Genomic DNA, 27,532 nt, shown 5'->3' with positions numbered 1-27,532 from the left:
ATTTGATAGAAAGTCACTTCAAAAATATTATTAATTATATACATTATTATATATGCTGTACATACAATTACATGTACAAAATTTACATAATGGCAAACATCCTTCTGTTACATTTTATAGATGGTAGTTAATAGCATGAGATAGAACTAACATATTTCATACCTGCTTTCATCCTGATCCTATCTACAAGGAATTGTTAGGTGAGAGATGAAAAAGGATAGCAAATCACTTAATTTGTACCCCAGCCCACAAACAAGTCTTCTCCACAGTGCATTCTATTAGTGCCTTGCACTTCCCTTCAGTGGTATTTGGCTGATAACCCTCTCTTCAGATTTTTTTTTTCAGTGTTCACCCCCATATTATTTCTAATTTATTTCTGTAACTCACATGTCCTGAAGTCCTCCTCAAATCAAGCTAGATTTCTTCAATATAATGTAATTTCATGTTTCCATTCTGATTAGTTAGTTGCTCGTTTGCCATGTTTGAAATAGATTTAGCTAATAGATTTAGCTCTCAGTTCTGGGAAGGACACTCAAACAGGAAAGCTTTTTATATAGTCCCAAGTGTTCTCTCCTTCCCCTGTCAGCACACTGGAAACCTGAAATCAGTCAGCAAGGAAAAAAAAAATCATAAAACCACAGAATATGTTGAGTTGGAAAGGACCCATCAGGATCATCAAATCCAGCTCCTGGCCCTTGGGATGTGCAGGACACCCCAAGAGTCACCATGTGCCCGAGAGCATTGTCCAAACACACTCTGAACTCTGCCAGGTTTGCTGCTGTGACCACTGCCCTGGGGAACCTTTCCACTCCTTCTCCTAAGGCTGTTATAAGGTTTGTGTGACTGCCAGCTGCTTCCTGGAAGAAGTGGTGTCAGATCCCAAGGGGAACTGCCCAGATACTGGGATTTTCCTGGTCCTTGTCCCATGAGGAATATTCTGCCTGCCCACCTTTTCTCTAAGCAAGGGGTAGCATACCAAAACACAGGGAGTAGAAGCTTCTGCTGAAGTGTCCTCCATTTCCCCACTGAAGGGACCAGGCACCCTTATCCTATGGACCTGATGGTCAGGGAAGAAGGGAGTAAGAGCTGCCAAACCAGCAGAGTACCAGCAGCAGGATCCCTGTGACAGAATGGCTTCCATAACTAAACAGGCTCTCCTGGAGGACTCTTCCCTGAGCTACAAAGGAACATGGCTCCTTCCATTGCCTTTCCTACTTTGAGAGGTTAAAAAATAACTGCTTTTTCCTGTGAATATCTTGAGAGTTGTAGTTTCATTGGCCTAAGAAAGTTATTTTGTTTTCTAAGTTAGTAGCAGCCCTAAACGGCTATTTCATTTCTTCCTCCCTGCTCATGTGGCCCTGTGCTTTCTACTCCTGTGCTGGCCACAGTCTTCATTTCACTAGGAGATCTTTCTATATTCTCTCCATATCACTATATCTTTTTTGCATTAATATACAATAACTTTCTTTGATCAGTTAAACAGTTTTCCCTCAGCTGTCAAGGTGAAAGCAAGGGGAATTATGGTTCCTCATATATATTCTTTTGGTAGCACTTTAAATAATGTTTTTTTTTCTAACTAAGGGGGACTCTACTTGTATTCTTCAGCACAAGTTTTAATTACTGCATAACATGCATCTATCTTATAACATCTTAAATTCAAATATATTAATATGCCTTCAATTTTTTTCTAATCTATGGGATTTTCATTTGTTTGAGAAAAAAGTTCTCAGGATTCTATCTCTGTCCACTGTTGGACACTACCATATATCTAGTTCAATTTAGATATTATTTCTTTTTTTATTTTATACTGCTTCTTAATCTCTGTTGAGCACATGAGCTGGAATGAAACACCTGTTATTCCTTGTCTGAATTCCTGAGATTCTGTCCACAACCCTGGCTGGGAGAGGGCGCTGGTGAGCTGCTGGCAAGTTGAGACTCCACCTTAGAAGAAGTGGGTTTGGGACACTCCTGCTGACCTTCTGGGGCGGGAGGTGGAGGAGTCAGGCAGCTGTCACTTTGCTGAAGTTGTGCATTAGCAGCTGGTGAATCATCATCCTGCTGGTCTTGTGTGCAAGGAGGAACAGCCGAAGAGATGATGCCCTGAGGAGCAGCTGTTGAACCACTGTTGAGACAATAATAATTCCTCTAACCCAATAATTTACTCTTTTGGCAGTAAAGGATAGCCAGCTTAGCTCGCCTACAGTACTCTTATAAATACTTCTTTCCCCTGTATTCACTTGTGGGTTAATTGGGATACAACAGGTGACATGAAAGTGGAATTGACTTGTCCATGCTGAGACAGAATAATAAGAAATGTAAATAATGTCAAATCTAAAATAGACATATTCAGCAAAGCAACTCCATGAAAAAAAACTTCTGTTTTCTCTACCTGTAATTTAATAGTCTTGTGCTGCTTTGTCTGGCACCAATAACTATTTTTGTGCAGTAATGTTAAGCTGGACTGCTTCTGTATTATGGACTTTTTGTACAAGATTATGAAAATATTTACTGGCTTGGTAGTGTGTATACCAAGTAGGTAAATATGTATTGTTACCTGAATTTTAAGACTGCTTTTAGATTTTATTACCATAAAGTAATATGCAGAATTACACAGTGCAGGCATTTTTTTAATGTTACTTACCAAAAACTATGTTTTTGAAAAGCACCTGAGTTAAGGTCTTTGCTTAAAATTGGCTTCTTGGTGCAATTGTTCAGTTTTTGTCCCATCATTCGCCTAATTAAAGCATCATCTGTGTTTGGAAACAACTGTTTTGTGATTCCTGCAAAATAAAGAGATGATAATATAGTTTTATGTATATGGACTCTCGAAATAAGAGAAACAAGAAATGTGTGATATAATTTCTTGCATCTTTTAAAGTCCCAGCCACTTCAGCTTCCACTCTAGTCACTTCGCAATCTTTACAAACTCCTTCATAGATTTTACACACCTCATTTTTTTCTTTGTGCCTTCCACATTGCTGCCTGCTCTTGGCAGACTGAAAAGGAACTCCAGGGCCACAAGTGAGTGGTTTGTGCTTGCTAATCATTTGTCCTTATGTTCTGTCCTTGATCAGAGTCCTTTTCCCATCCTCATCAGTCATTATGACTCTGAATCTTTTTATTTTTTTCTCATTAGTTTTCATTTGCAGGTGATGTCACTTTTTCTAAAAATTTCCCTCCTGTTTCGCCTGGCTACATTTTTTGAATGCAATAATAACAGGACTCAACATGAGGAATGTGATTCTTGCTCCCTTCTTTTCCATCATCTACCCTCCCCTTGATTTCCCTGCCCTTTAATTTCATTTTATTTTGAAGTCCCTCAATTTCCATCTTCTTTAAATAATCTGATTCACTAACTCATTTTCTACAGTCCTAGAACTCCCAAGCTTCCTTCTCATTTTTCTCTTGTATAATGTTGACACTTTTCTGTTTAAATTTCAGATTAAATTCTCCTCTACCTTAACAAAGTTCTTTGATTTCTTTATAAGCTTTGTCACTGAATTCTCCACAATATGCTGAATTCCATCCTCTGATTACCTTCTCTGATTCCCTTTTCAGTTTTGCCTAGGCCCTAGGAGGATTTAGAATCATTAAGGTTGAATAAAACCATTATGATTGAGTCCAACCATTTTTCTCATCCCATTAAATATTTTTCATTTTTCTTAAATGTCATTCCAAAACTGTCTCATCTTACTGCCTCTAAATATATTTTTATCATCCTACACACTCTTTCCTTTTATCTCTCTTGACTTTGGGCCTTTTTTTTCCTAACAAGGTTCTTAAAAAAAGGGTTTTTGCAACTGATAACTTTTGAAACTGATGGCTAACTTCAACAAAACTGTACTAAGGTACAGGAACTGGAGCTAAACAGAAGGAAACTAAGAGAACGGCAGAGTCCAAGGGAATGGCAATGGGGGAGGAATTATAGTACAGTAATTAAGGCTATATTGCTCTAGTATTTAGTTATAGGCGTGAATCCAATTAAAATTTGGCTTCATATGCTCACAAAATTCTGTTTTCTTTAAAGCTAATACTTACATCTGAAATTATTTTCTGTCCTATCCACCAAATATTTTCTGCTGTAAACCTCAGCATAAATCAAATTTTGTTTGCTTCTCTGACTGCTATTTCTGTCTTCTGAAAAGTCTCATTTTGCCTCTAGCTCTATTTAAAATGTCAGAATTCATAACATTCACTAAACTTCAGAACACAGCAAGCATAATTTAAAATTTCATCCAAGTGTGTCCTCTTTTTGCCTCCCCTTATCTGTTATCATTGTGCTCCAAGTTTGACTGTTGCAGGTTAACCCTGCAAGGGCCAAAACAATTTACAGCATCACTGTTCCTGAGCAGTCACCTGAATAAAACCCCCAGAATTCACACAGTAGAAATACTACCACATAGCATTTCACTGGCAGTATTTCTAACAGATGGTTTTAAAAAGCATGTAGCTGAAGAAGGAAATAGGAAGCAGCTCATCACCTGAGTGGAGCAGCTGCTAAGCACGACAGCCCCTCCCTCCAAGAAAGCCCCCTGTCAAGTCAGAGCCACAGTGAGTAAGGTTAACAAGTCGTCACCTATGATTTCCTGAACTTCATTCTGATTCATAGCTGGTTTTGCTGCTTTGTCCTTTGAAGAGGAGGACTTTGCACCTGTCAGGCTGTGTGTAGCCATGTATTCATGTGTATAAAGTGCTTGCATCAAGTCATTTATAAATTTTTGAGGTTTGCTCTTGTTACAAAGTGCAATCTGCCACTTTTCGATCTTGAACTGGAAAACAAAATTGGTCATAGGCATAATTACTGCAGTTCTCTAGAAATATTATATACTATTACCGCTGAAATATCTTTTTCGTTTTCTATTTCTAAACCACAATTTCAAAAGCAATCTCTACAAACAGTGTGCTTGAGATAACACCACTGCTCAGCATTTGATACTGTACACACAGCTTGATTATTTTCCAGAAGGAAGTGTGGGGCAGACTAAGGACCCCATGCAAACCCTTCACCATCCTCATTACTCACTAGTGGAGACAGGACACATTCAGACACAGCAAAATCCTTCTGCTTGCTCCTCATGCAGGCTGGCTGTGGTCCAGTTTTGGCATGGTTTCTGTACTGCCTTGGTAGCATGGCACTGTGCCCAAGCAAATATTCCTGCCTGTGAGCAGACATGCCCTAAGAACTGTGACATCTGGTCCTGGGCTTTGAGAGTGGCTTCTGCATGCAGCAGTGGTACAGCCAAAGAGTTTGAACTCTCCTAATAGGCAGTTTTGAGCTACCTCTATGAAGTAAGGCAGGCTGCTCAGAAAATTAGGTCTTTTTATTTCTTTGAAGATGTTCGGTTTCCAATATGCAGTCAAAACACACCATGATAATTCTTAATGGACTTCTTTGGATTTTAGCCCTCCATGACAACACACGGGAATGATTTGCATGGATTACCATGACCCAATGCATGTTTATGTAAATTGTGAATGCAGACATTAGAATTAATTCTTTTGTTTGTGCCTTCATTTTTTTCATGTACAGCCTCTGTGCCTTAGATTTCTCAATCATGTTCTGTTATAATTGTAGAGAATAAAGGAACTTCCTTACTCAGTATCTCTGTATACATGTATTTCTACTTAACTGCTAGCCACTGTCTGGAACAGGAGAAGAAGCACAGTAGCTGCCAATTACAAATTAACAGTTTGAACAGACTGCTGGTATTCATCTTAGATTATCTTGGAAATACTATTATTCCCCTTTGGCATCCAAACAATTAGGCTGGAAGTTATCCCTGGATCTTGGCATTTTCTTCATGTATCCACATTCTGCCCTTAGCTACAGATATGCAAGGTCACTGAAATGAAAGTGAATTTCAAAGTGTACAGGACACTGAATAAGAGCTAATGCTTCCCATGGAAAGAGCATTCTGCACAAAAAGAGCTCATAAGTTATGTTATCAATGCAATGATGATAAATTACTTTACAGATAATTATTTTCTATATTATGCTATAGCAGTAAACGTTATACAGTATAAAGTTTCATGCCTGAAATTGCCTTTTAGCTGACCTGTTTTTCAGTCTGTTGCTCCTCATCTTCCACATTCAGAGTGATTGGTGAGCTGGAGTTACTATGCATAGCTGCATAGGAGTCTGCTAATGGATTGTGAGATGCCTTCCAAACAGCATGGGGATGCAGACTGGACGTGGATGATGTCACTCCCCCTTTGAGCAGCGCTTCAGCCATCCCTACCAGTTCCTCAAAGTGAGTGACTGCCTGTGGCAGCACTGAAATCACATGGAAAGGGAGGGGTAAAACAGCAATGGAAGCTTTCAGACTCCAATTACATAAGCAGAGATATTTAGCAATTAGATTCCTGTCACATAATGTAAAAGACTCAAAGTAGTCAGCAAAGACATTTCAATATACTTCTTTTTCCTCATCTCTCAAATGCTTTCCTACCATTCTGCTGTCCCCACTCATGAAGAGCTGGGCTCAGTTTCTAGAATAGATCAATTCACTGCAAGGCTAAGAGGAATTACTAGTTTATGCCCATCCTGGCACAAAACAGACTATTTTTCTTTTTTCTTTGCACAATCTCAGAATCTCTACAAGCCCATAAAGCTATTGATAATGGGCTAAATGATGTCTGGTTTTTTTTTTTTTTTTCCTCCAAAGAAGTTACACAAACGTCAGAGGCTTTTTTTTTAATCTCTAGAGAATATGTTTTAAATAACCTTTTCTCCAAGTAATATTTTCAAATATAAACTTTTATTGCATCCATTAGGAAGAATCAATGCAAAGCAAAAAGGATTGAAGAGATAACATATCAGCAAGATACAGAATCACTAAATTAAATAAAATTTAATTAAAATTTAAAATATTGTAAAAGACTAAGATAATTGCTCAGGATGCAAGGTAAATTTACTTTTATGTGTGAGAAAAGTTGTCAGACACAAAGAAAACATTTACAAATAATACTTAAAAAGGTGGAGATGAATGATTCAAACGAAGATGAATAATGTAAGAAATGCAATCAGGTGGGAAATGAAAATGATAAACAGGTGCAAAATCATCTGACAATAAACAGATACCACCACATTGTCTAGGGATGGTATGGTGTAGCTAGCACAGGAGGGAGTAAATCCTCTTTAAACCTTATTCATTCACTAGTGGCTGCCTTAGAGTTGGGGACAGGGACAAGCCAGAGGCACTTCAGAGATGATCACTAAGAGATGAAGGGTTCATTTACAGAGGAACAAAATTTTTCATCTCTCGGAAAGAATTTAATTTGGTGCATCTGAAAACTAACTCAGATTTTCAGTAATGAGGAATCACCAAAGTAATTAGAAATTAAGTAATACCAGAATAAATGAAATATCAATTGATCAAGAAAGCCAGTAAATAAGGGTAGTTGGACTGGTCGGTGAAGTATTTGAGCTTAGCCAATGGTTACACAGAATACAGCAAGGTTCTCCTGGGAACAACTGGCAGGATTTAGACACATTTTTTATTTCTAACTCTATGATTGCATGGCCTCTGTGTAAGTCAGTAAGTGTTGCTGGAATTAAATGCTGCCATGTATCACAGACTGTGATGCTAATGGTAGGCCTTGATCATGTCAGGTGCTTGAGCATCCATAATTCCCATCCACATGGCCTCTTATAAATCAAGCTTTTCCTGACCTTCAGGCTTTCCTCTTCATCAAAATACTCCCACCTTTACCTTGAAGCATCACCAGGGACTGCCTTAGGCGGCAGTTTTCTCTCATGGTATCTGTCAGCTTCCTCTTGAGACTTTTAATTTTGGCACACAGTTCTACCTTGGAGAGTTGAAATAAAGGTTCTTCATCATCACTGCTACTTTCACTATATAGAAAGTTGCTTCCTGAATATGGTTCTCTCTGAAAAAAACCCCAAACCACTGTGATATCTAGAGCAACAACAACAAAAAATCAGAGCATCAAAACCAACATTAAAATAACTGGCTAAATCAAAAAATTCTCTTGTATAAACAGACTCAGTGCATTTTAATAAAAGCTTTTACCAAACATAGCTCTTCGTATTCTAGTTGAAATTAAAAATGAAATGTCATTTTAATATGTAACTGTTAGGTACCTTGGTCTCTGTTTTCTATTCACCAGTTTTCCAAAGCAGCATCTTTCAGAACTGTTAATTTCACTGTAGCAAAAATCTTATGCCTCCCTCAAAAATACCTTTCAGACTGCTTTTGCTTGATACATTGCTGAAAATGGATGTTTACCTGTTTGTTAATTAAAGATGTTTCAAGTTGACTCAGGATGTTGGCAGGAGCAGATGCCTGCAATGATTTCTTTCTTTTTATATGTTTCATCATCTTCCCCTGTAAAAAGTGCATAATAGTGCCTTTGCATTCCTACACAGCCTTTCATAACAGTATCTCATAATATACCATAAGTTTTTATTCACTGTGCACTTGACATTCTTGGTTAGTAGTTTTAAAAAATGTATCTGTAACTTTGTTAACTTTTATGTTTTCCTTGCCTATATTTTGTCACTGCAGATCTCAGCACAAGGTACACCTCAGAAATCCTGCTCCCTTCCCTTTTTCAAGCACTAGTCAGATTTCTGTCTTACAGGGGAAAATGCAATGGAGCTACAGAGCATCAAAGCCTTGAATTACACTCATGTCTTGACACAGAAAAGGACAAAATCCACTGGCCTAAGTAATTACTCTGACAGGTTATTGTGCTGAGATACCACGAAGACTGCCTTTATTTACCATCCTTTGTGTGTTATATCATGAAGAATCAATAGTTACAGTCTATTTCATTCCTTTATGGACCTAACAATATAGGGCACAAAAAGACACAAACTCACCTTTTCTTTATCCAGGTCACTGTCCTCACTTTCTGAGAATATCATTTCTATCCTCTTCCTCTTGCCTTTTCCAAGGACTTGTATTTTTGTAATTTCATCTGCTCGTAATATCTTTTGCATCATTTCTACCAGCTCTTGGGGGTCATCTAAGTGATGGAAAGGAAAAAGGCCAAAGCACAGACAATCAGGCAACTATACCTTAAAAGCCGATTTCATATCAGACAAATGTTTTGGAACTGCACTCACCACTCATGTACACAACTTTCACCAGGTGCTTTTCTGTCTTTCTTTCTCCCACAGGCCAGTTTACAAGTACATGCTCATTAGGTTTCAGAAGCCTTTCTAGTTCAATGTCATCACAGGGAAGGTCCTGGATCCATGAAGTCTCTCCAATTTGCAGTGAATTATCATTTACAAAATCAAACAGTGTGAATTTTTTCATTGTTAAATGGCTTTCTTGTCACACAGACACTTCCTGAAGGACAACATAGGAAAAATAGTAGTTACTGTAGCATGCCACAGGGATGTTACAAGAACCCTTTGAAAAGCCCCAAACAACCCTCCTTTTGCTGGATATTGGTAATTGCCTTGTAGGAAAATACCCTAAGGAAGTGAAAACTAGCCAAGCAGTGAGTTGTATCCCACCTGAAAGATGGGAGATGGTCTGTTTAATACCTGTATGTCAGACATTTTCCTCCAAAACTATGCAGAGAAAACAGCTTTCACTCACAGAAATAATATGGGGTCCTGGCTCCCGTATTATTTCTATTTCAGTCTAGCTGGGATCTTGACTACTACTACATTTGTCTCAACAAAATTTTTAGTCCAGCTTCTGACTAAAAGATACAGGTTGATCTATACAAGGTGATAGAACCTTTCCCTAGAATGGAGGAAAGTGCCAGCTATTCATGCTATTCAGTGCAATGTATGGTTATCATTTCAGGGTCAGGAAGACAATTGCAGCCACAGAAAACCAACCCAGAACTACCCAGGACAACTGGGTGAGGTATGACACAGCCTGGCAGTGGAAAGTTTGATGCACAAAAGAAGTGACAGGCTAAGGACTGGAAGAGAGCTGGGCTGCTTCATGAGGAAAAACAGCAACAAGGAAAACCCAACCCCAAATATACAGTTAAATAATTTGCCTCATAAAACAATGCTTTTAAAGCAATGTGCTGTTTTGAGTTTTTTAAAGCACTGGGTTTCTCTTCCAGAAGAATGGAATAAGTTGTACTTTGAGCTTTTTTTTCCCAATTAGAATGATAGCTTTTCATGAAAGTATAAACTCTACTGGAAATGTAACCACTTCTTTTAAGTGCTGCCATTATACTCAGAGAAGATATTTTCTACTTTAAAATTATTAAATCAATACATAGAAAATCTGATTTTCAAACCTGAATCTTCTTTCCAGCAAACATATGGTCAATTCATAAAGGTGAAATACTTTCACAGAGCTGAAAACTCATGAATTCCTAGATGTGACAATGTGATTTGCAATTGACTTGGCCTCAATCAGTCAGAGAGAAATTTAGTGCCTCATGAAGAGGATGTCAAAAAGGGAACTCAGAGCTAGAGAATATCTGGCTGCACTGCTCTATGAAGTAACGTCAATTCATTTGCAGAAGTCCAGTTTGCCACTATTCCAACGTCTGTTCTATGCCTCAACAGAGCTGGCTTTCCATACAGGGGTGAACTTGTTAATTTGCAAAAGACAGCTGCAGTCTCATCAACATGTTTACTGATACAATGGGGCAGGCAGTATAGATAAGAAATCATCATTAAAAGGAGTATTAAACCAAACTTCTATGCAGAATATATTTAATGTGACAGTAGTAGGATTGTAAAGTATTGCCTCACTGGAGAAAGGAGACTGTGTTTGCAAGAACTGACATTATTTTTCTTTAAAGATCAGAAAACATCCATCCCATGCAAATTCTGGAAGAGGAAGCAGCCTGAACATCTCAGCCCAGCATGACTCATTAGAGACCTCATTCTGCCACTGATCCCTGCTGGATGGATCCTCATACCACAGTCAGGGATCATTCAAATGAATAAACATATAAACAGAATCCAAATGAACAAAAGTTCCAGCACTGATCTCACTATGGACAGGTAAGGTCCAAACTGGAACTGTGTGTTTGTCTGAATAACAAAATATCAGATTTGAAACAGGTGGAGTATTCAATCAGTTGGGCATCAGTATTCTTCCTCCTTTTCCAAAATGCTTTTGAATTTATACTTCACTCAGCTTAACATTTTTAATCCAGCTCAAAGATGTGACTTCTGCCTCTGACCAACCCAGCACAGCAATCTACACCACCCAGTTCTTTGATTCTCAAATGAAGTACTTTGATATTTCCCCCCTTGGCCTTGGCAGTTGTGAGCTATTCTTTACCCTCCTAAAAGCCCACAAAAGAGCCACAGAATTGCAGCAGAGTTAGAGCTGCCAGTGTGCTAAGTCTAACAACTGATTGATTTGCTTCTATATTTTTTTAATGTTTCCCTGCAGTCCTCTAACAGTTTGTCTTTTGTCTCTCATTTTGTATTAAGATAAATATTCTCTGAGCCATGGGACATTCTTGTGGGCTGCACTTGCACAGGGTTAGTAAGCCAGCCCAGGGTTTCCAGAGGTACATGGACACACAGGCTTTTCACAGCATGCAGGGCAAGTGGTGATTCCCCACAGCACCGGAGCTAGTCACGTACACACTGTGCCAATGCCCTGCACACCAGTACCAAATCCAACAGCTTTTGGGAGGTATCACACCTGCCTACATTTTTAAACAGCTTAAGGAAGCCAATGCAAATGTGGACTTCTGGATGTTCAGAGTCCATGAGAGCAGCCTGGTACCACTGGTAGACGCTGTGAAGCACATGGACAACAAAATATCTCACAGTCTTTACACCAGGCAAACACCTGGATCCATGAAAATACATCCGGCCTCTTTATGCTAAGGACAAATTTTACCATGGCAGGACATGGAGCTCAGCAATTTATCTACATTATATATAAAATTCTTCTGAGCTGACAAGATTCCTGCCTGTGGTCAGAGTATGTTCTAACAGCTAACCAATTTCACTAGGGGCCTTTACAGCTGCCATATTCTCTCAGCATGCTGAGAGAAGGAATATCCTGTTGTTTATAAAGGGACCAAGGCAGGAAAAAAGTTGAGGGGCAGCAACAGCAACTGGCCAGGCCTCCTTTTCTCTGCTGCATCTCTACTGAACCTGAGCCCAACTGCTTGTGTTATGGGCAAAATGATGAAATCATTACATAGCCAAATGTGAATCATTACATTGGAACTGAGTGTAGTAGTTGGTTGCAAGCATTTTTATGTTATGGAGCAATGGCTTCAGCTCCTGCAGTAGACATTAATCAAACTATGTCTTTTCACAGAATTTATTGTGACAATCCATGGGCCCTGGGGATAACACCGAACTGTCTGCTGGCATCATCTCTAGCAGTGATTAAAGGGAATGGAAAGGTAGAACAAAATGTCACTAATAAGGGAGAGGAATAGTGAAACACTTCACTTTCTGGAAAAGAAGTCCCACAGTGTTTTCTCACTCTGACCTCCCACAGCAGCCAACGTGAACCTTGCTGGAGATGCTTCCCTCTAAAATCTTATTTGCCGAAACAAATCAAAGGCAAATTATAATGTATCATCGGAAAACAAACAAAATAAGTTGGGAACTGGGATTAATGTTACCAAACTTTTACTGCCTTAAAAGGGAGAGGTTGTCTAGCCACATTTGGCTCAGTCACTGCAGAAAGGGAGGTGATTCATCTCACCCTATGACACGTGTCTAAAAGACAGCAGATGACTTACTGTCTGGGAGAGCCTATTTCTCTCCACCAACTACTCCATGACTATAAAGTTGGTATGTCTCCTTACAGAAGCTGGCATGGTCCAACCCATGTTGTATTATCTTTTTATGCTTTTGAACAGATTTTGAGTAGTGGGATAGATTCCAGTAGACCAGCAGAAATTATAGAGAGCTGAAAGGACGGCATAAGAAATCTGTTAAAGTGTAACTGGTTCTCTGTTTTAAATCTTTCTAACATAGTTCTGCAAGTCATCAAGTAAGATTTCTGACACTGAATGCTTTGTTCAGTGGTTCATTTGGAGGAAACATTATCATTCACAGGCATTACCCTGTGTGCAGCTACTAACCACAAAGACATTATATGACCTTTGAAAGCTACGTATGCTTTACAAGTTATTTAATTCTGCTACATGCTCCATTTGAAAACACTACTGATTTGAGCAATACTGAAATCCAAATTTACAATTTTTTACTATTCTAGGTCATTTGTAGAAGGGAAAAAAGAAAAAGGAAGGAGCCATATAATTTTAAAGTTCTGCAGAGGAAATATTAATTGGACTCTTAATTTTTACAAACATGTTAACACCTCACACACTGCACAAATGCTACCAATTTGTAATTGTGATATTGTTACTAAGCAACACAAAAAGTCAAAACAAAACCAAACCAAAACTGCACAAGAAACCCCAAAGCCACCAAAACTCCACATAGGTCACTTAACAACATATCTCACCCTTTGTCTGACATAGTCTGTTCTGTTCAGCCAGACAACTGGCAGATGGCATGCTGAGATCATTATTTCTCTTTTCTTTCAGTAAAAACAGTGCAAAGTGTTACAAGTTTACCACATGAGATTGTGTACCCACTTGATGAGTCTGATTCTGTTGGCTTAAAACAGGGCTTTGACACTGGTTTCAGCAAATTGAGGAACCATGTACCACAGATCCATAATTATGGTAAATGCTCAGGCTTGCTACAGAGTTGCCTTAAGTTAGTGAAGAACTGATGAGACTGGTTGAGAAAAACATGAGATGTGCCCCTGCCTTTCTTATACCTGGCTCGAGCAAGGTGTAAGGACTGAATGATGCCTGGGTGAAGTGGAAGCCTCAGAGAAGCCCCAGAGAAAACCTGCACCTCTCTACCAGCCACTCTGCATAAGCAGCCTTGTTATAAATGTGGTCCTGTAAGGAGACAAAGATGTACTCAAAGACTTTCTAGTGAAGGTCACACAGCCTTTACTGCCACCCCAGCAGGTGGAGGAGGACCAAAGTGTTTATTGTACCTTTTGTGTCAACTATAAATTCTGGCTGAAAATAACCAAGACACTCATTAAGCCCTATTTGCATATTAACTTTTACATCCTAAGAATGAAAATGAAGATAAATGAAAATACATCTTACATGTATGATCATAATGCCCAAAACCCCCCCTATGGCATAAAGGAAGGGGAGGTTTGAAGCAAATAAAGAAAAAAAAGAGAGAGGGAGAAACACCTCTCCTTGAAATTGGCTGATGGGCTGTCCTCCCCCCCTGAAGGGATGCCTCTACGTGAGCTTTGTGCTTTCAATGCATTGTAAATTTTATATTTCTATCTATATATCAGTAATAGAGCTCTGTTACTATCACCTGCTGTAGTGATACACTGTATTTAGTGCAATCCTATCATCAGCAAACCTGAACCTGCTTTCCTATTATTTCAGGAAACTACTTTTTGTGAATCTGGACTGTGAAAGTTTTTATTGAACTCAGATCTATAGTATTGAACTGATAAATTGCACTATTTGCAAGTCTGTGATCATACAATTTCTCACTGAACTCAATCGGGCTGGTAATGCTGAATCAGTTCTAATCAGAAGCTAAGCCCAGCTGTACCCAACCCACCTGATTTCTGATGCCCAGGTGGAATGCAAGGGGATTTATTTTAGGCCAAATATCTGTAGCCTTAATGCAATACATAATGAATACATAATAAAGCTAACATTTTATTATGTACTAACTTTTTATATTATTTACCCTCTGAGTTCAGCCTTCAATAATCCCAGTTTTCTTTCAGAAAAAAGCCAAACCAAAACCAAACTGAACTGGTCTTAAAAATAAATCTACCTCATAAAAACCTATTTATTTTCAATTTAGCATGATAAGTGGCAGTGACACATTTGGGTTGTGTTATTTAGACTGTCACATTTTACATTGTTGCCAGAATATTAAATACAATGTTGATTAAAAACTTGGGCTGCAGTGAAGTCTCAAAGTTCCCAATAGCAAGTGTATGATGGAAAACATTACCATATTTAAGTAAGTTATATGCCCTGTTGTAGGTTCTAATCTTTTTTACCTGAAACCATTTAGTAATGAATTCAGTGGAATTAGGTGCTGTCAGAATACAAAAGTGTGCTACTGCTCAAAAGATATACAGTGTAATATCTTAGTCATTTCTGGGAAAAGATGATTCAAAAGCACAAATCTGCTGCTCTCAGCTGAGAAATATAGAGTACAGATTTTCCAGAATCATCAGTATCACTGTGTTCCAAATTCAGCTGGGAATCTGGGGGAGCATCTATCAGAACACTACTGCAACTCTAAATGCACAGAAATGATCCCACTTGTCTTCCACAGGAAGGTTAAACCTCTATGATTTTATTCCTGATATTCAAGAGGTCACCTCCTCACTGCAGGTCCCTATCCTGGTGTGACTCCCTGTGAAATACTTTTCTGAGAAGTGATGCTATTCATGGTAAAGCAGCAGCTCTGGCCTTATTTACCCAGGTGGCCTCCTTGACTTTAAATCTCAGCAGCATTTAAACACACAGGATTACACAGAGAACTTGGTGCAAACCTTGTAACCACATTCTAAAATCTGCTGAGTGACCCAAGGAATTCATGAAGCCATTCTTATTTCTCACAATAGTGCCCTCCTCCCACAGTTTAGCAACCTAGGAGTTCTATAAAATAATGTTAATACCTCAATATGCCAAAGTCCTTTGTAGGACGGTGGCTTAAATCAAAAGCTTTAAGAAATCTATTGGAAAAGCTCTGATTTTTGCATCAATCTATGAATTTTATTTGTTAAATTGAGTGATAGGAAAGGCTGAATAATGAATTTTTAATCAGGTATATTTAGTATGTCTGGAAGTACTAAATTTTTGTTCTAACCAATCATTTATTCAGCTATCAGTGAAACATGGCATTCATTTCAATGATTTCAAGAGAAGCTAGAAACATTACTGGGTTTTCAGTACAGGATTCAGTTCTAGATTAAGATACTTACATTTAGGTGTCTCTGGTGCAGCAGGTATCTTAGGTTTTTACTGTAATCACTGGAGATGCAGGGGGCAATTTGGCTTTCTAAGCAGGTGTCTAGCACCACTGGTATTGGTTTGGCCTTAAGCTGCTGCTCCAGAAGTACAAATCTCCCACAATTTTTTATCACAATTGTCATTCTTTCAGGGATGTCTCAGCCTTGACCAGCTCCAACAGGCATAAGAGTGAAGCCCCTACTGAACACAGTTAAAGCTTCCTGGAGAGCGATTCAGCTTTTTTCAACTGCTGTAGGGTTGAGAAAATTGAATGTAGGGTTCAATTTAGTGGCCTAAAAACAAACGCATGGTGCAATCTTAGATACCATAAGTTATTATGCCACACCTCCAGCTGCCTCTTCTGATGGGAACAGACTTCCCATAGGGCCTGGACTCCCTTCTGGGCTTACAGTGGTGGTTAGTAACTCCAGGCACCTCAAATGGCACTAAACACTAATTCAGGGAAATGCATTGTTCTCTGAGCCTCAAAGATTTACCTGAGTTTAAATAGGAGCCTACATATCTCATATGCCTATAAACCATGTAGATTTATTTATCTGTATTTTAATCCCACACTCAGTGAAAGATTCACATTAAAGTAGCAAGATGCCAAGTAAGATGCAGGAAGCTATCTTAATTCTACATGACAGATTAATATCTTTATTTAATAGCTATTTCACAGCTGACAGATGGAGAACTAATACTCATTTCAATTTGCTTGTTTGCAAATGCCATGCACACCAAAATGTATTAATATACAGACCAAGAAATAAATCTCTGTTTATTGAACAGGATGAAATACCTATGCTACAGGAGTTTGAATAATCCCAGGAAAGCTCCTTCCATGCAGGTTAATATCCAAACACTTAGAAGCAATAAGTAGCCTGGGAGAAGGAACAGTCAACATGGCTCTGTAAAGTCAAACACTTGGCCATGCTCATCATGACCTGGCTTGGGTAATCCAATGAAACCTATTTTAACACCTCCCAAATTATAAACATTAAAGCACAGTGATGCATGACTTATCTTGTCTAAAGATGTTTATGGGAACATTAGAGAAAGTTAGATCACATGCAAATCTCTGCTGAGGTGCAATAATTGTGCATTTGGTCCATGCAAGAGCCCAAGCAAACATTTCCTAAAAGACTGAAAAAATATTAGACATTCTTTCAAATTGGACTTATTCAAACAAACCCTCTGATAAGCTGATATAAGAGATTATAAGAGGATGAACCTTACTCTCTTTATAAGGTAGTAGAAACTGTATCTTTCATTCTACCCCACAGTGTTACTGTTGGTGACATTCTCCCTTCAACTCTTAAAAGCAAAAAGTGAAACAGCAGCTAGAAAATTTCAGGCTCAATTTTTGGCCAGTATTTAATAACCTAGCAGCATCTTTACTATGTCTTTGCTGGCTGTCATAGGTGAGTGATCATAGGAGAGAAGTCATGCCTGATTACTACTCAAAGTGCTTGCTCTTTCACTCCAAATCTCTTCCCCAGATGCTCTGGTTTTGCAGCATTTTGGTAGGTGGGAGGAGGAAAAAAAAATCTGCATTACTATTAAAGGTTATGAACAAGAAAAAGAGACACATATATTGTCCTCTTACTCCAGGGAATATTACTTAAACTAAGAGTAATTCTGCACACGCTTCAGAGAATTGACAGCAATGCATCTTCCCTGCAAGGGTAAAAACCTCTAAACTTTCTAGAGCTATTTTTTCCCTTCCTGTAAAATTAAATGTCTTTTTACTGTATGTAGCTCAACCTAACTTTATGAAGTAATATACAAGTATAATGACCAGTTTTGTATATCAGTCTGAAACAATCCTTGAACAACTTTCAATTATATAGTTAAAATACTAATGAAGTGCAATTCCCTCTGGGATGTAAGGCCACATACAGATTGACAACTGCTACTCTAAACACTGCCAAAAATGAATACAGAGCAAATTTCAACCAAGGACAAAGGGGCACACTGCTGCTGTAATAAAAAAAGTGCCATAGGAGCTTCAGCAGTATATTTCCATCTAGGCTCAACAACAGCCTCTCTGTCTACAAAGTCAATTTATGCCTACAGGATTCCTGCTAGCATTTTTCCAGCAACATTATAAGCCATGAGCGTACAACTGTATGGCTCATTCTCCATGTGATTTACATTCAGTCTAATAAACAGAGGGAATTTAAATATGCAAGTTTGAGCTGACAAACCCAAAAAATTAGGACAATTACCTCTACCTACATAAGCTGACAAGAATTTGGTTTTACATGGCCACCTAGGACACCTGCAGATGGCAAAATGTTCCAGCCACAGAGGAGTTTAGTTTGCAGCACTGGAATCACAGAGTTTGGTCTTGGGTAAATCATACAACCTTTAAATTTATAGATCACCTTTTCTTTTCAATGACTCTGAAATAACAATACATGTTTACCTAATTTCAAAGATTTTGTGAGAATTAACTAATGCTAGCATGCCTTTTAACCACACAAAGCACTGTATGGAGTAAACAATTTAGCAAGTTTTGCAGAACAAAGATTTGTAATAACCCTGCTGAATTTAGAACATATCATTTCACATAACAAATTTCTTTTAAATGGGTTGCCTATATCAAGCCAGCAAATGTCATTCTTTCAACTAAGAAAGTGTTTTATAAGGTTTAATCATCTACCAGAAACTCTCACAACATTTCCTATGGTATATTGAAGCTGCTAGTGTAGCACTGATGCCATTATGTAATCTGTGAGTAGAATATTGAGGGGGAAAGTCAACTATTTCATTGAAAGAAGTTGATAATACTCAGTTACTATGTCTCCTGTATTTTATTTGCTTGCTTCTTTGGTTTTGACTGTGTTTACTTTGGTTCTTGTTTGATGAGAAAAACCCAAATATTTTGTTAGAAAGTATTAGATTATTAGAGAACCCTTCTTACCAGTTAAGTAGTCATTTAGACAGAATATTTCACTCAATTATAATTAATCAATACAAACACAGCCCTTAAAGCATACCTACATACCAGTGAAAAGAGGGGATCTTAGCCTTTCACTCATTCAGCTACTCTTCTGAAATAATTTCATGCATCATCTCGTACTCTTATGTCCACCTCACCAGGTCCAGCATGTGACCTTTTCTCCCCCAGCTCACTGACACAGGGAGTTTTACAGCTGCAAAATGAGGTGTACAAAGCCTCAGTCTGCAGGAGGAGAGCTGTGGAGTGCCCGTGAATCCCATGGCTCACACGGGGGGAAGCCACCAGACCTCTGAATACATGGTTTCTCCACTCAAAATGCCATCATGTGTAGGGGGTACAGTATGGGTAAATAAAGGTGCTATAGAATGTAATCTCATCCCCTAAAGAGTTGCAGCTGAGCCAATTATTAAGGATTAGGAGCAGGCCTGATGTTAACAGACCACACCTGTAGCCAATAAGAAGAGTGTTATAAAAGAGTGGATTGGTTGGTTTAGGGGAACTGGAGTCAGCTGGCTGCTGTGAGGACAAAGAAGAGTCAGTACCTGGAGGAGCTGCCTACAAGAAACATCAAGGAGGTACAAAACTCCAGCAATATGGAACCCTTGCAATGTACTGACAATAGAACTCTTGCACTATAATGGCAACAATCATGTTTTCTTTTTGCACTCTTTTTTGTCTGTCAGCCTAACCTATGGCACTCAGCTAGAATTTTTTGTTTCTTTTAAAAGGTGTGGCTGAACATCATCTAAATCATCAAGGAATATGCATTGGCCCAGAGACTGTACTGCAATTCTGCAAGCAGGACAAGGGTAAGGGAAAAAAGGATCTCCTCCTTCAGCCTTGCTGGGCAAGACTGCTAAGTCAGAACAGGTTTTCATAAGAGACCAGCTGAAAGAATATTTGAGGTCAACACTGCCTTTTCTCCCTGCAGGAGGGCTGCTACTGTTTCCCCGTTCAACTCTTACATTAAACTGCAGAAGCGCAACACAATTTCTGTGTTGTATCCCTGCCTCACCAACTTGAGAAAATAGGTAAACTGCATTCAAGAGTAACTGTAACCACAGAAACATCCTCCTATGCCTTTCCACTTCCAAATATTTTGCTGGTCACCTCTTCCCTGTGGGTTCTCTGAAGCAGAACTTCCCTTTTTGATCCCTCTCACCAAATAATTATCACCACCTCGTCCCTCAGCATTGCTCAAGTGAAAGGCTGCTTCCCACACTTCCCAAAAGCTTCACCAATGCCAGTGACTTTGTCACTGCTCTATTTGCCTGCGGTCCCCGTCAGAACAAGCATCTGCAGGACCCTACATCCCACCTGCTCACAACTCTACAAAAGTGCGCTCACATTATGTGTACTCTGAAATGGCAACAGGGACCCCTAGCTTATTGCAGAATCAATAACTATCTTCTTGGATTATAAAATACTTAATTGCACTTCTCAACAGCTTCCCCTCCCATTCCACTCCCCTTGATCACAGTTAGTCTTAAGGCTTTGTTACCTTCTTTTACTTCTTCTCTGCAATGGCTTCACCTCCAGGATTTCCCTTCTGAGGTCAAATCTCAGATGAGAGGTTTTGTTTTAACCTCCTCTCTTCATTTCTTTTGTCTTCTCTGTTTATCATCCTTAAGGTTTAGGAAAAGTCCCCTAAAAAACATTCTGTAAAGAATCTTAGATTAAAAGTGTGATACATATAAAGCTTATCTTAAATTCTCTTTATCACTATTCGGGGGAAAAAACCTACCCACATATAATTTGCCTTTTTTTAATGTGTAGTAACTTCAGCACTTTAAATTATTCACCGTGGAAGTAATATTTTAACCATTGTACCATACCCTGCAGTATTTAACAAATACAGAATATGAATATAATGAAAGCCAGAGCAGCAATTTGGTGTACGTGTGAGACAGTTGACTCAAAAGCCTGGAGCAGCAGCTCTCTGAAAAATCATGCATGTCAGCATTTCTTGGACTAAACTGTACTCTCTTTCACATTTGAATAAAAAAAAATTAAGCAGCTGTCATGAAATTTATTATATACTTTTGGAAAAATATTATCCTCAAGACACCAGTGAGCTCTAACTCTTAGAAGGGAAAAGCTATAAACCTTAAACTAAAAAGCTTTCACTAGAGATTTGTCTGTCAGATGATTTCTACACGCTGCTACCTGAGAACAATGTGAAAAGAACTGCTCCCCCTCAGTTCTCTGTGATTTACTGTGCAGTCACTGCCGTGCTACTTTTGCTCTATCATCCCACTCTGAAACAATAAATCAGTGCAGAGCTAAAGGTGTCAAAAAGTTTCCTGCTCCTGCAATATCCTGCAGCATGGCACTGCAGCATGATGCCAGGAGGATCACACCAATTTCCTTCGTGTTTCGGTGAGGTAACGTGGACTGTTTGAATAATCTCCAGGTAATCTGCATTAAAACCATTCTACTGCAGTGTACTGCGGTATTAGGAAAGATTTCAATATTGCACCACGTGATGCAACACAACCTTACAGCATTTGGCATCTTCCAGGCAGTCAGGGAAAGCTTTGAATCCATGGCTGCAATGTAGCAACTTTCCATTTTACAAAGTAATAGGACAGATTATTCTGGCTCAGTCTTGGTGTATAGAATGAAATGATACGAAATACCTGGAATAAATTATTATAGACCTAAAACCCAATTTTTTTTCTTTTTTTACTTACAGCCCCGCTATCTTTGGATGATAACAGATTTCCTTCACCTTAAGGGTACAATAAAGCATTACAATGTTATTAACCTTAAGGGTACAGTAAAGTGTTACAATGTTATTAGCACACTGATACATTAATTTTACTAATCTAGAGATTATTTTTCCAGTTCTTATTTAAACTACCACAGACACATTTCCCTCTCTGCCTTTTGAGCTTGCTTATTTTTTAGTTTAACCTAAATTTACATGTATGCTTTTCTGCAACTTCATGTCAGTCGCATAAAGCAGTAACATTTCAATGTTTCTCCAATATTTACACAGAGATTTTAATTATTTCTATGAAATTTTGGAAATGCTCTACAGATTTGTGTGCTCACGTCAAAGATGCATGAAAAGCATATGAGTTTTGCCTTGAATTAGCTTTTCCCCCCAGTAACATGAGTAAACACAAAATGGTACCTGGCTATATTTTCAGCTAGTGATTTTTTTTTCTTTCTGCGTGCCTGTGAGGGAGTTTAGAACTGCATTTCGAAACAGTCCAGACTTTCAGAGGCTATCACAATAACAACTGCAGAGGCAGAAAGAGCGGCACAGGTGAGCTCTTGTTACCCCCTGCGTTAGCGACCTGCTCATGGCAGGATTTGGATGCCGCAGCACCAGCTGGGGCCCGGCGCGAGGGAAGGGCACGGGCTGACATTGCCTGCAGCGCCTTGCAGTTTCCCGCAGGTGCTGCTGTGCGCAGGGCACCCTGTCCCGTCCCGCCCGCAGCCGCCATAGGGGACACGGGGCAGCCCCACACCCTGTCAGGGCCCTGCTCACCTTGTCAGGATGGGTCTCGTTATCATTTCCCAACCCCTTCCCCCGCCACGAAACCGGCCTCGACCGACGCTTCGGGTACAGGGTACACCACAAACCCGCTTCCCCCACGGACCTGCGCGGCTCCCCGCCGCTGCCGACACCCCGCGCCCCTCGGTGGCAGCCCCTCTTTTCCCCCGGGGGTCCCCCGGTACCTCGCAGCAGCCATTTTCCGACTCTCTCGGCAGCTCCAGAGGCGATGTCACCGGCCGAGCCTCCCCGGCGGCGGGATGCACCGCTCCGTGCTCCTGCCTCCCTCCCGACGGTGGCGGCACCTTCTTCTTCTTCCTTCTCCTCCTCCTCCTCCTGCTGCCGCTGCCGCCCCGCCCCGCCGTGCCCGCGCCCGCTGCCATGCGGCGCCGGCCCCGCCCCGCCCGCCGCTGCCCGGGGCGCTCCGGCTCTGCCCGCCGCGCTCCCCGCTCCCGGCAGCCGGGCGGGCACGGAGGGGCAGCCCCACCGCAACCATCGCAGCCGCGGCTGCTGCTGCTGCTGAGTCACGGCCTGAATCCCATCCCGCTCCTCCTCCTTCTCCTCCTCCTCCTCCTCCTCCCCCGCGCCGCCGCCTCCCGCCCGGCTGCCGGCTCCAGCAGCGCGGTGCCGGCGGCGATGCCCGCCCCGCTGCCGGGGGGAGAGGCTGCCCGGCGCTGCCCGGCCCCTCGCCGCTCGCCGCAGACCCGCGCACGCACAGGGGCAGCCGGGCGCTTGAGCCATGATCGCCGCGGCTTTCCTGGTCCTGCTGAGACCCTACAGCATCCAGTGCGCCCTCTTCTTGCTCCTGCTGCTGCTGGGGACCATTGCCACGATTTTATTCTTCTGTTGCTGGCACCGCAGGCTCCAGAAAGGGAGGCATCCCATCAAATCCGTCTTTTCAGGTCGCTCAAGGAGCCGAGGTAAGAGACGCTGCCGCTCCCTGAGGGCGGCGGGGGGTGTCCCCGGCCCATCCCCGGCTTTGTGCCGCCGGAGGGCCGCCGTGGCACGGTTTAGCCGGGCAAAGGCTTTAAAGAAAATTCAAGCCGAGCCCAGGACTGCGGCAGCCTTGTCTCCACCCATCCCTCAGCGAAAGCTCGGCTAGAGGGAGAGAGGTGAGAGGCTGGGAAACCCCCCCCCCCCAGCCCTCCCCGGTGTGTCAGAGCTCAGCAGAACTTTATGCCCAACTTCTCCGCGATGAATTAAATATAAATGCCGGGCGGAGCTGCCGGCTGTGCCCGAGGGGCCAGAGCCGTCCCGGAGTGTGCGCCGGAGGGCGAGCGGCGGGGTAACCCCGTTAGCCGGGGCGAAATGCCAGGTGCGGCTGGTGGAGCCTGTGTCTCTTTCTGCTTCCCTTCCAGATGCTGTCATGAGAACTCATCACTTTCGCTCTGAGGTAATTTATTTAGCACGCAATTTCAAGGTCAGAAGTTGTTCTCTTTACCCGAGTACCTATTGTCGTGGTCTTTTGTTAATGAAATCACCTAGCAAACTTTTCATTTTGCATGAAAAACATAATGTCCTCTTTCATCTCTTGGTTTGGCTTTTTCCCTTCCCAACACAAAATGAGCTCTTCATCTGTGTTACCCTAACCGGCCTGCCGATTCGTGTCATTCCCAAAGGAATTGGTTACTTGGAGGAAAGCTGTGCTTACTGTACGTGCCAGAGCTCCCCGTGCCCAGAAGCAGCCCTGAGCCCAGTTATGGACTGGCTGTAAGTGCGTGCAGAGCGCTGGGGCTGGGGCTGCGGAGCCCCTGCTCCTGGCTGTGCCCACAGCCCCACTGCGCCCTGCTCCCGCCAGGCAAGTTCCCTGCCAGGGAGATCCCAGAAGGATCCAGACTACAATCCTGCTTGGCAGGGACCTCGGCGTGTGACTTTGTATGCAGAGGTCAGGGGAATCAAAACTCTTACCATGCCAGTGCTGAAAGTATAACGCAAACCCCAGTCACTTCCTAGGGATTTGGATGAGGAGCGTAATTGCTGGGAAAATATGAAAAATAATATTTGTTTTAGTACCCACTTTGTTTCCATGCTGCCCTGTAGAGCTCCTGTCTAGATATTTCTCTTGCCTGGTTTCCTGCTATTGATTTAAGGCATATCTTCATGCCATTGCCTATTATTCTGAAAGCCTTGAGAGACAGTTTTGCACCCAAATGATATTTTGTTTTAAATTATTTTCCCTTACCCTGCTGTGGGTGTGAAAATTATCCAATTATGACTAATGTTTTCAAAAGTGTGCATGGGATACATTTTTGCAGCATGGTTTGTATTGGCAATTAGTTTTAAATTCTCAACTATTTTGAAATTTGTACACACCATCACAAAAAGAGGATGCCATAGGGAGTGTCCTATCTTTAAACCATGAAAAGCCTGAGTTTGTTGTTTGCCAGTGCTCCAGTAAAGCGAACAAACAAATGTGTACCTTTGGAAATCAAAATTTTTTTTGCTATTTAGTTTATCCAATATGAAATGCTTGGTTTCCATGTAAAATTCACTCAGTCCTGAGCCTAGATGGAGATAAAGTTTAATGTTTTGAAATATGTATCATCCTGCATGGTGACACTTCAGAGGGAAGTTGGCAGAGTAATTTATTTTTATTGCTTCAGCATGTGGTTATTTGTTTATCATCCAGTCAGAAGCAGATGAATTTAAAATATTTCCTAGAAGCTTCCATTAAGTGAAACATACTAGAGTAACTGTTATATTCTTTCATAATTTTCTGTATTTTGTTTAGATGGAGTACTACAGCTAGTAGTCTAAAGTGCTCTTTTAAATAAGTGGTAGAACTGTTTTTCCTTTCATTTTCTGATGAGACTTTTGATAGAGAAATGATGACTCATTTGACATCATTAAATTTTCATTTTCCAATATTTTTTCAAGTAAAATGTTATTTTAATGAATCTAATAGAATTCATTAATGAAAAAACTACAGGCATACTTCCAATAAAAATATTGGAAACATTATCTGAAGCAGAATTTGACATTCTCTATCTATATCATCACAAAACATTACGCATTTCCAACTGCAGTACAATGTTGATGAAAGCAAAGCATGATACATGAAAACATGGGCTTTGTATAATCCCCCCACCCCCATAATGAATGTAATATCTCAGCTCCAAGTTTTATGGCACAAGGTACATCTGCTAGCTTCCACCATGCTTAGCTGTTTGTCAGGTGTAGTTATAAATAGTGTTTCTTAATTAGAATAAAAGATAATGAAAAACAGGCTGATAGTAAATAGCAGTGGGTTGGCATTCATCTCCTGAGAGCTGGGTTCAAATCCGACTTCCATCACATGTGAACATGCAGGTGGTCTAGCAGCAGTGCACAGAGAATTATAATTGCCCTATCTACAGAGCCTTGGCAATTCCTGCATGATTGACTGCCTGCCAGGAGAGCCTTATATTTGGAAAAATAGATGTGTGCAAATTTATGTTGAGATTCTTTGCCACAGCCACAGCTCTCATGGTGCATGCCTTCATTGTCCATATACAGTGAGAACTCTTGAATCCTTTTCTTTTAATACTGAACCACACAATAAAAAACAAGGCTGCATACTATGGGAGGCTAGACACAAAATTTGAAAATGTATTTATGATCTTTTCAGTCCTTCTGTTTTGGGTTTTATATGCCACTGGTGAATTAAATCCACAAATAGCTCATTTTTGTGGGCCTCGATTTTTAATGTCTCTGCAAAACGTGCCTCATTATTATACATCAAAAGTCTATGCAGATATTGCTTATTATAGAATGAACTTAAACACTTGACCCCCTGCCTCAAAAGGAGGTAAATTTGCATCAATCATTATGAATATAAAGTAGGTGAAAGTCTGTCTTTGTTAGAGGTGCTTAACAACTGAAAACATTAACCAGGAACATGTGAGAATTTCTTGAGATAATATGATTGTCTCCAGCTCCCCACTAACACTTGCTACCATCTGAAGTTTTTCAGGCCTAATTTTTAATATCTTTTTTATTTACAGTCCTCAGGTTCATTATGACTGTAACTGCTCTTAAGGTTTTTCCATTCCCCAGGTACTACAGAAATTCAATGAAGTCACAAAGGAATCACACCCAGAATAGTTAATGTTCCTAATCTCAGGGAGACCTAGATATACCACTACTTTAAAAAGAAAACAAGTAAATTTCCAACAGAAATATTCATTGCTACATGACACATCAGACTTTGATGTAGTTGTTTGCACTACTCTGTCTTTATTTTGAGAATCAGTTGTAGAATGAAATATCTGTGCTAAACCAAATCCACACCAAAATAACAGTATAACTCAGTGAGACTTTTACCAAAATAGGGACTATGATTAATTTTTTGGCCCATTATTATTACTATTATTATTAATAATAATAATGATGATAATAATAATAATGTAACAGCCATAAATGATTCCCTAATTTTATTATTTTTGTGCTCTTTGTAGAAGTTGTTTTTTTCATGAAGCAAAAGAATTTTGTCTGAGTACTTTGTGGGCTTGAATCCTTTCAATGTTTATCATTTTATACCCTAGGAAGAGGTCTGAAAGTCTCCTGTACCTTTCAATTGAAAAGCATTGCTTAATGTGTTGGTGTTGCCACTTGTGATTTAAATTTCTTTCTGAATTAGTTTTCCTCATAGTTGAAGCCTCTGGAGTCACTGGATTATGTGAGATTTTTACCTTCAATTAAAAGGGAAGTAAGCTTCTAGCCCTTAGGCTGGAAGGAATTAATCTGAATGGTATAATTCTTAATGTCTTTTGATTTGGTGGTAAGAACTGTTGAAAAGGAAGGTTCTCATTCAGGATCTATAAATGGTTGGGTTTTATGAGATTGTGAAGGGATTATTGTGCTAATTGCTAAACTAGCATTTTTCATGTTATTGAGGAAAAATGACCAGATTTATAAATCTTTTGCCAGAAATTTTCTCTGAGTTTCACAGTTTTCCTTTGCCTTACCTTTTATGTTAGGAACTGAGGGGATCAGTGTCAGTGGGTAGTCACACACAACATGGTATGACTTTGTATTTATTTATGTATTTTTGTATTTTTGACTCATATATTTTGGGCAAGTTTTCTGTGAATGCTTCCACTGAGACCTAC

The 27,532-nt window shown here is 40.2% G+C and overlaps 2 protein-coding genes across 24 annotated transcripts in view; one reads left to right on the top strand and one right to left on the bottom strand.

Moving 5' to 3' along the window:
* Positions 1-273: 273 nt before the first annotated feature.
* BEND6 (BEN domain containing 6) lies at positions 274-22,767 on the bottom strand. Of its 2 annotated transcripts, XM_005485984.4 has the most exons (10): positions 22,628-22,767; positions 20,439-20,596; positions 9,092-9,320; positions 8,846-8,991; positions 8,250-8,348; positions 7,713-7,890; positions 6,057-6,274; positions 4,577-4,769; positions 2,642-2,780; positions 274-2,122 (listed from the first exon to the last, which is right to left on the bottom strand). In XM_005485984.4, the coding sequence occupies exons 3-10, from the start codon at positions 9,285-9,287 to the stop codon at positions 1,855-1,857; spliced, it is 1,437 nt and encodes a 478-aa protein (XP_005486041.1). In that variant the 5' UTR covers positions 9,288-9,320; positions 20,439-20,596; positions 22,628-22,767; the 3' UTR covers positions 274-1,854. The 2 variants fall into 2 exon arrangements, with proteins under 2 accessions (XP_005486041.1, XP_005486042.1); XM_005485985.4 differs by lacking the exon at positions 8,250-8,348.
* A 270-nt stretch (positions 22,768-23,037) lies between these two features.
* DST (dystonin) overlaps positions 23,038-27,532 on the top strand; it is a 287,930-nt gene continuing 283,435 nt past the window's right edge. For 17 of the 22 annotated variants that reach the window (XM_026792800.2, XM_074538259.1, XM_074538258.1 and 14 more), the window contains exons 1-2: positions 23,038-23,362; positions 23,801-23,862. In XM_026792800.2, coding sequence (XP_026648601.2) covers positions 23,182-23,362; positions 23,801-23,862 — 243 coding nt within the window. In that variant the 5' untranslated portion in view covers positions 23,038-23,181. The remainder of the gene's footprint in view (positions 23,363-23,800; positions 23,863-27,532) is intronic. The other 5 variants (XM_005485986.3, XM_074538248.1, XM_074538255.1 and 2 more) reach the window with 1 other exon arrangement.

Source organism: Zonotrichia albicollis, chromosome 3 (genome assembly GCF_047830755.1).
Source record: "Zonotrichia albicollis isolate bZonAlb1 chromosome 3, bZonAlb1.hap1, whole genome shotgun sequence".
In the NCBI taxonomy this organism is placed as follows: domain Eukaryota; kingdom Metazoa; phylum Chordata; class Aves; order Passeriformes; family Passerellidae; genus Zonotrichia; species Zonotrichia albicollis.
The sequence above is the reverse complement of the archived record's forward strand: the minus strand, read 5'-3'. Positions and strand labels throughout refer to the sequence as shown.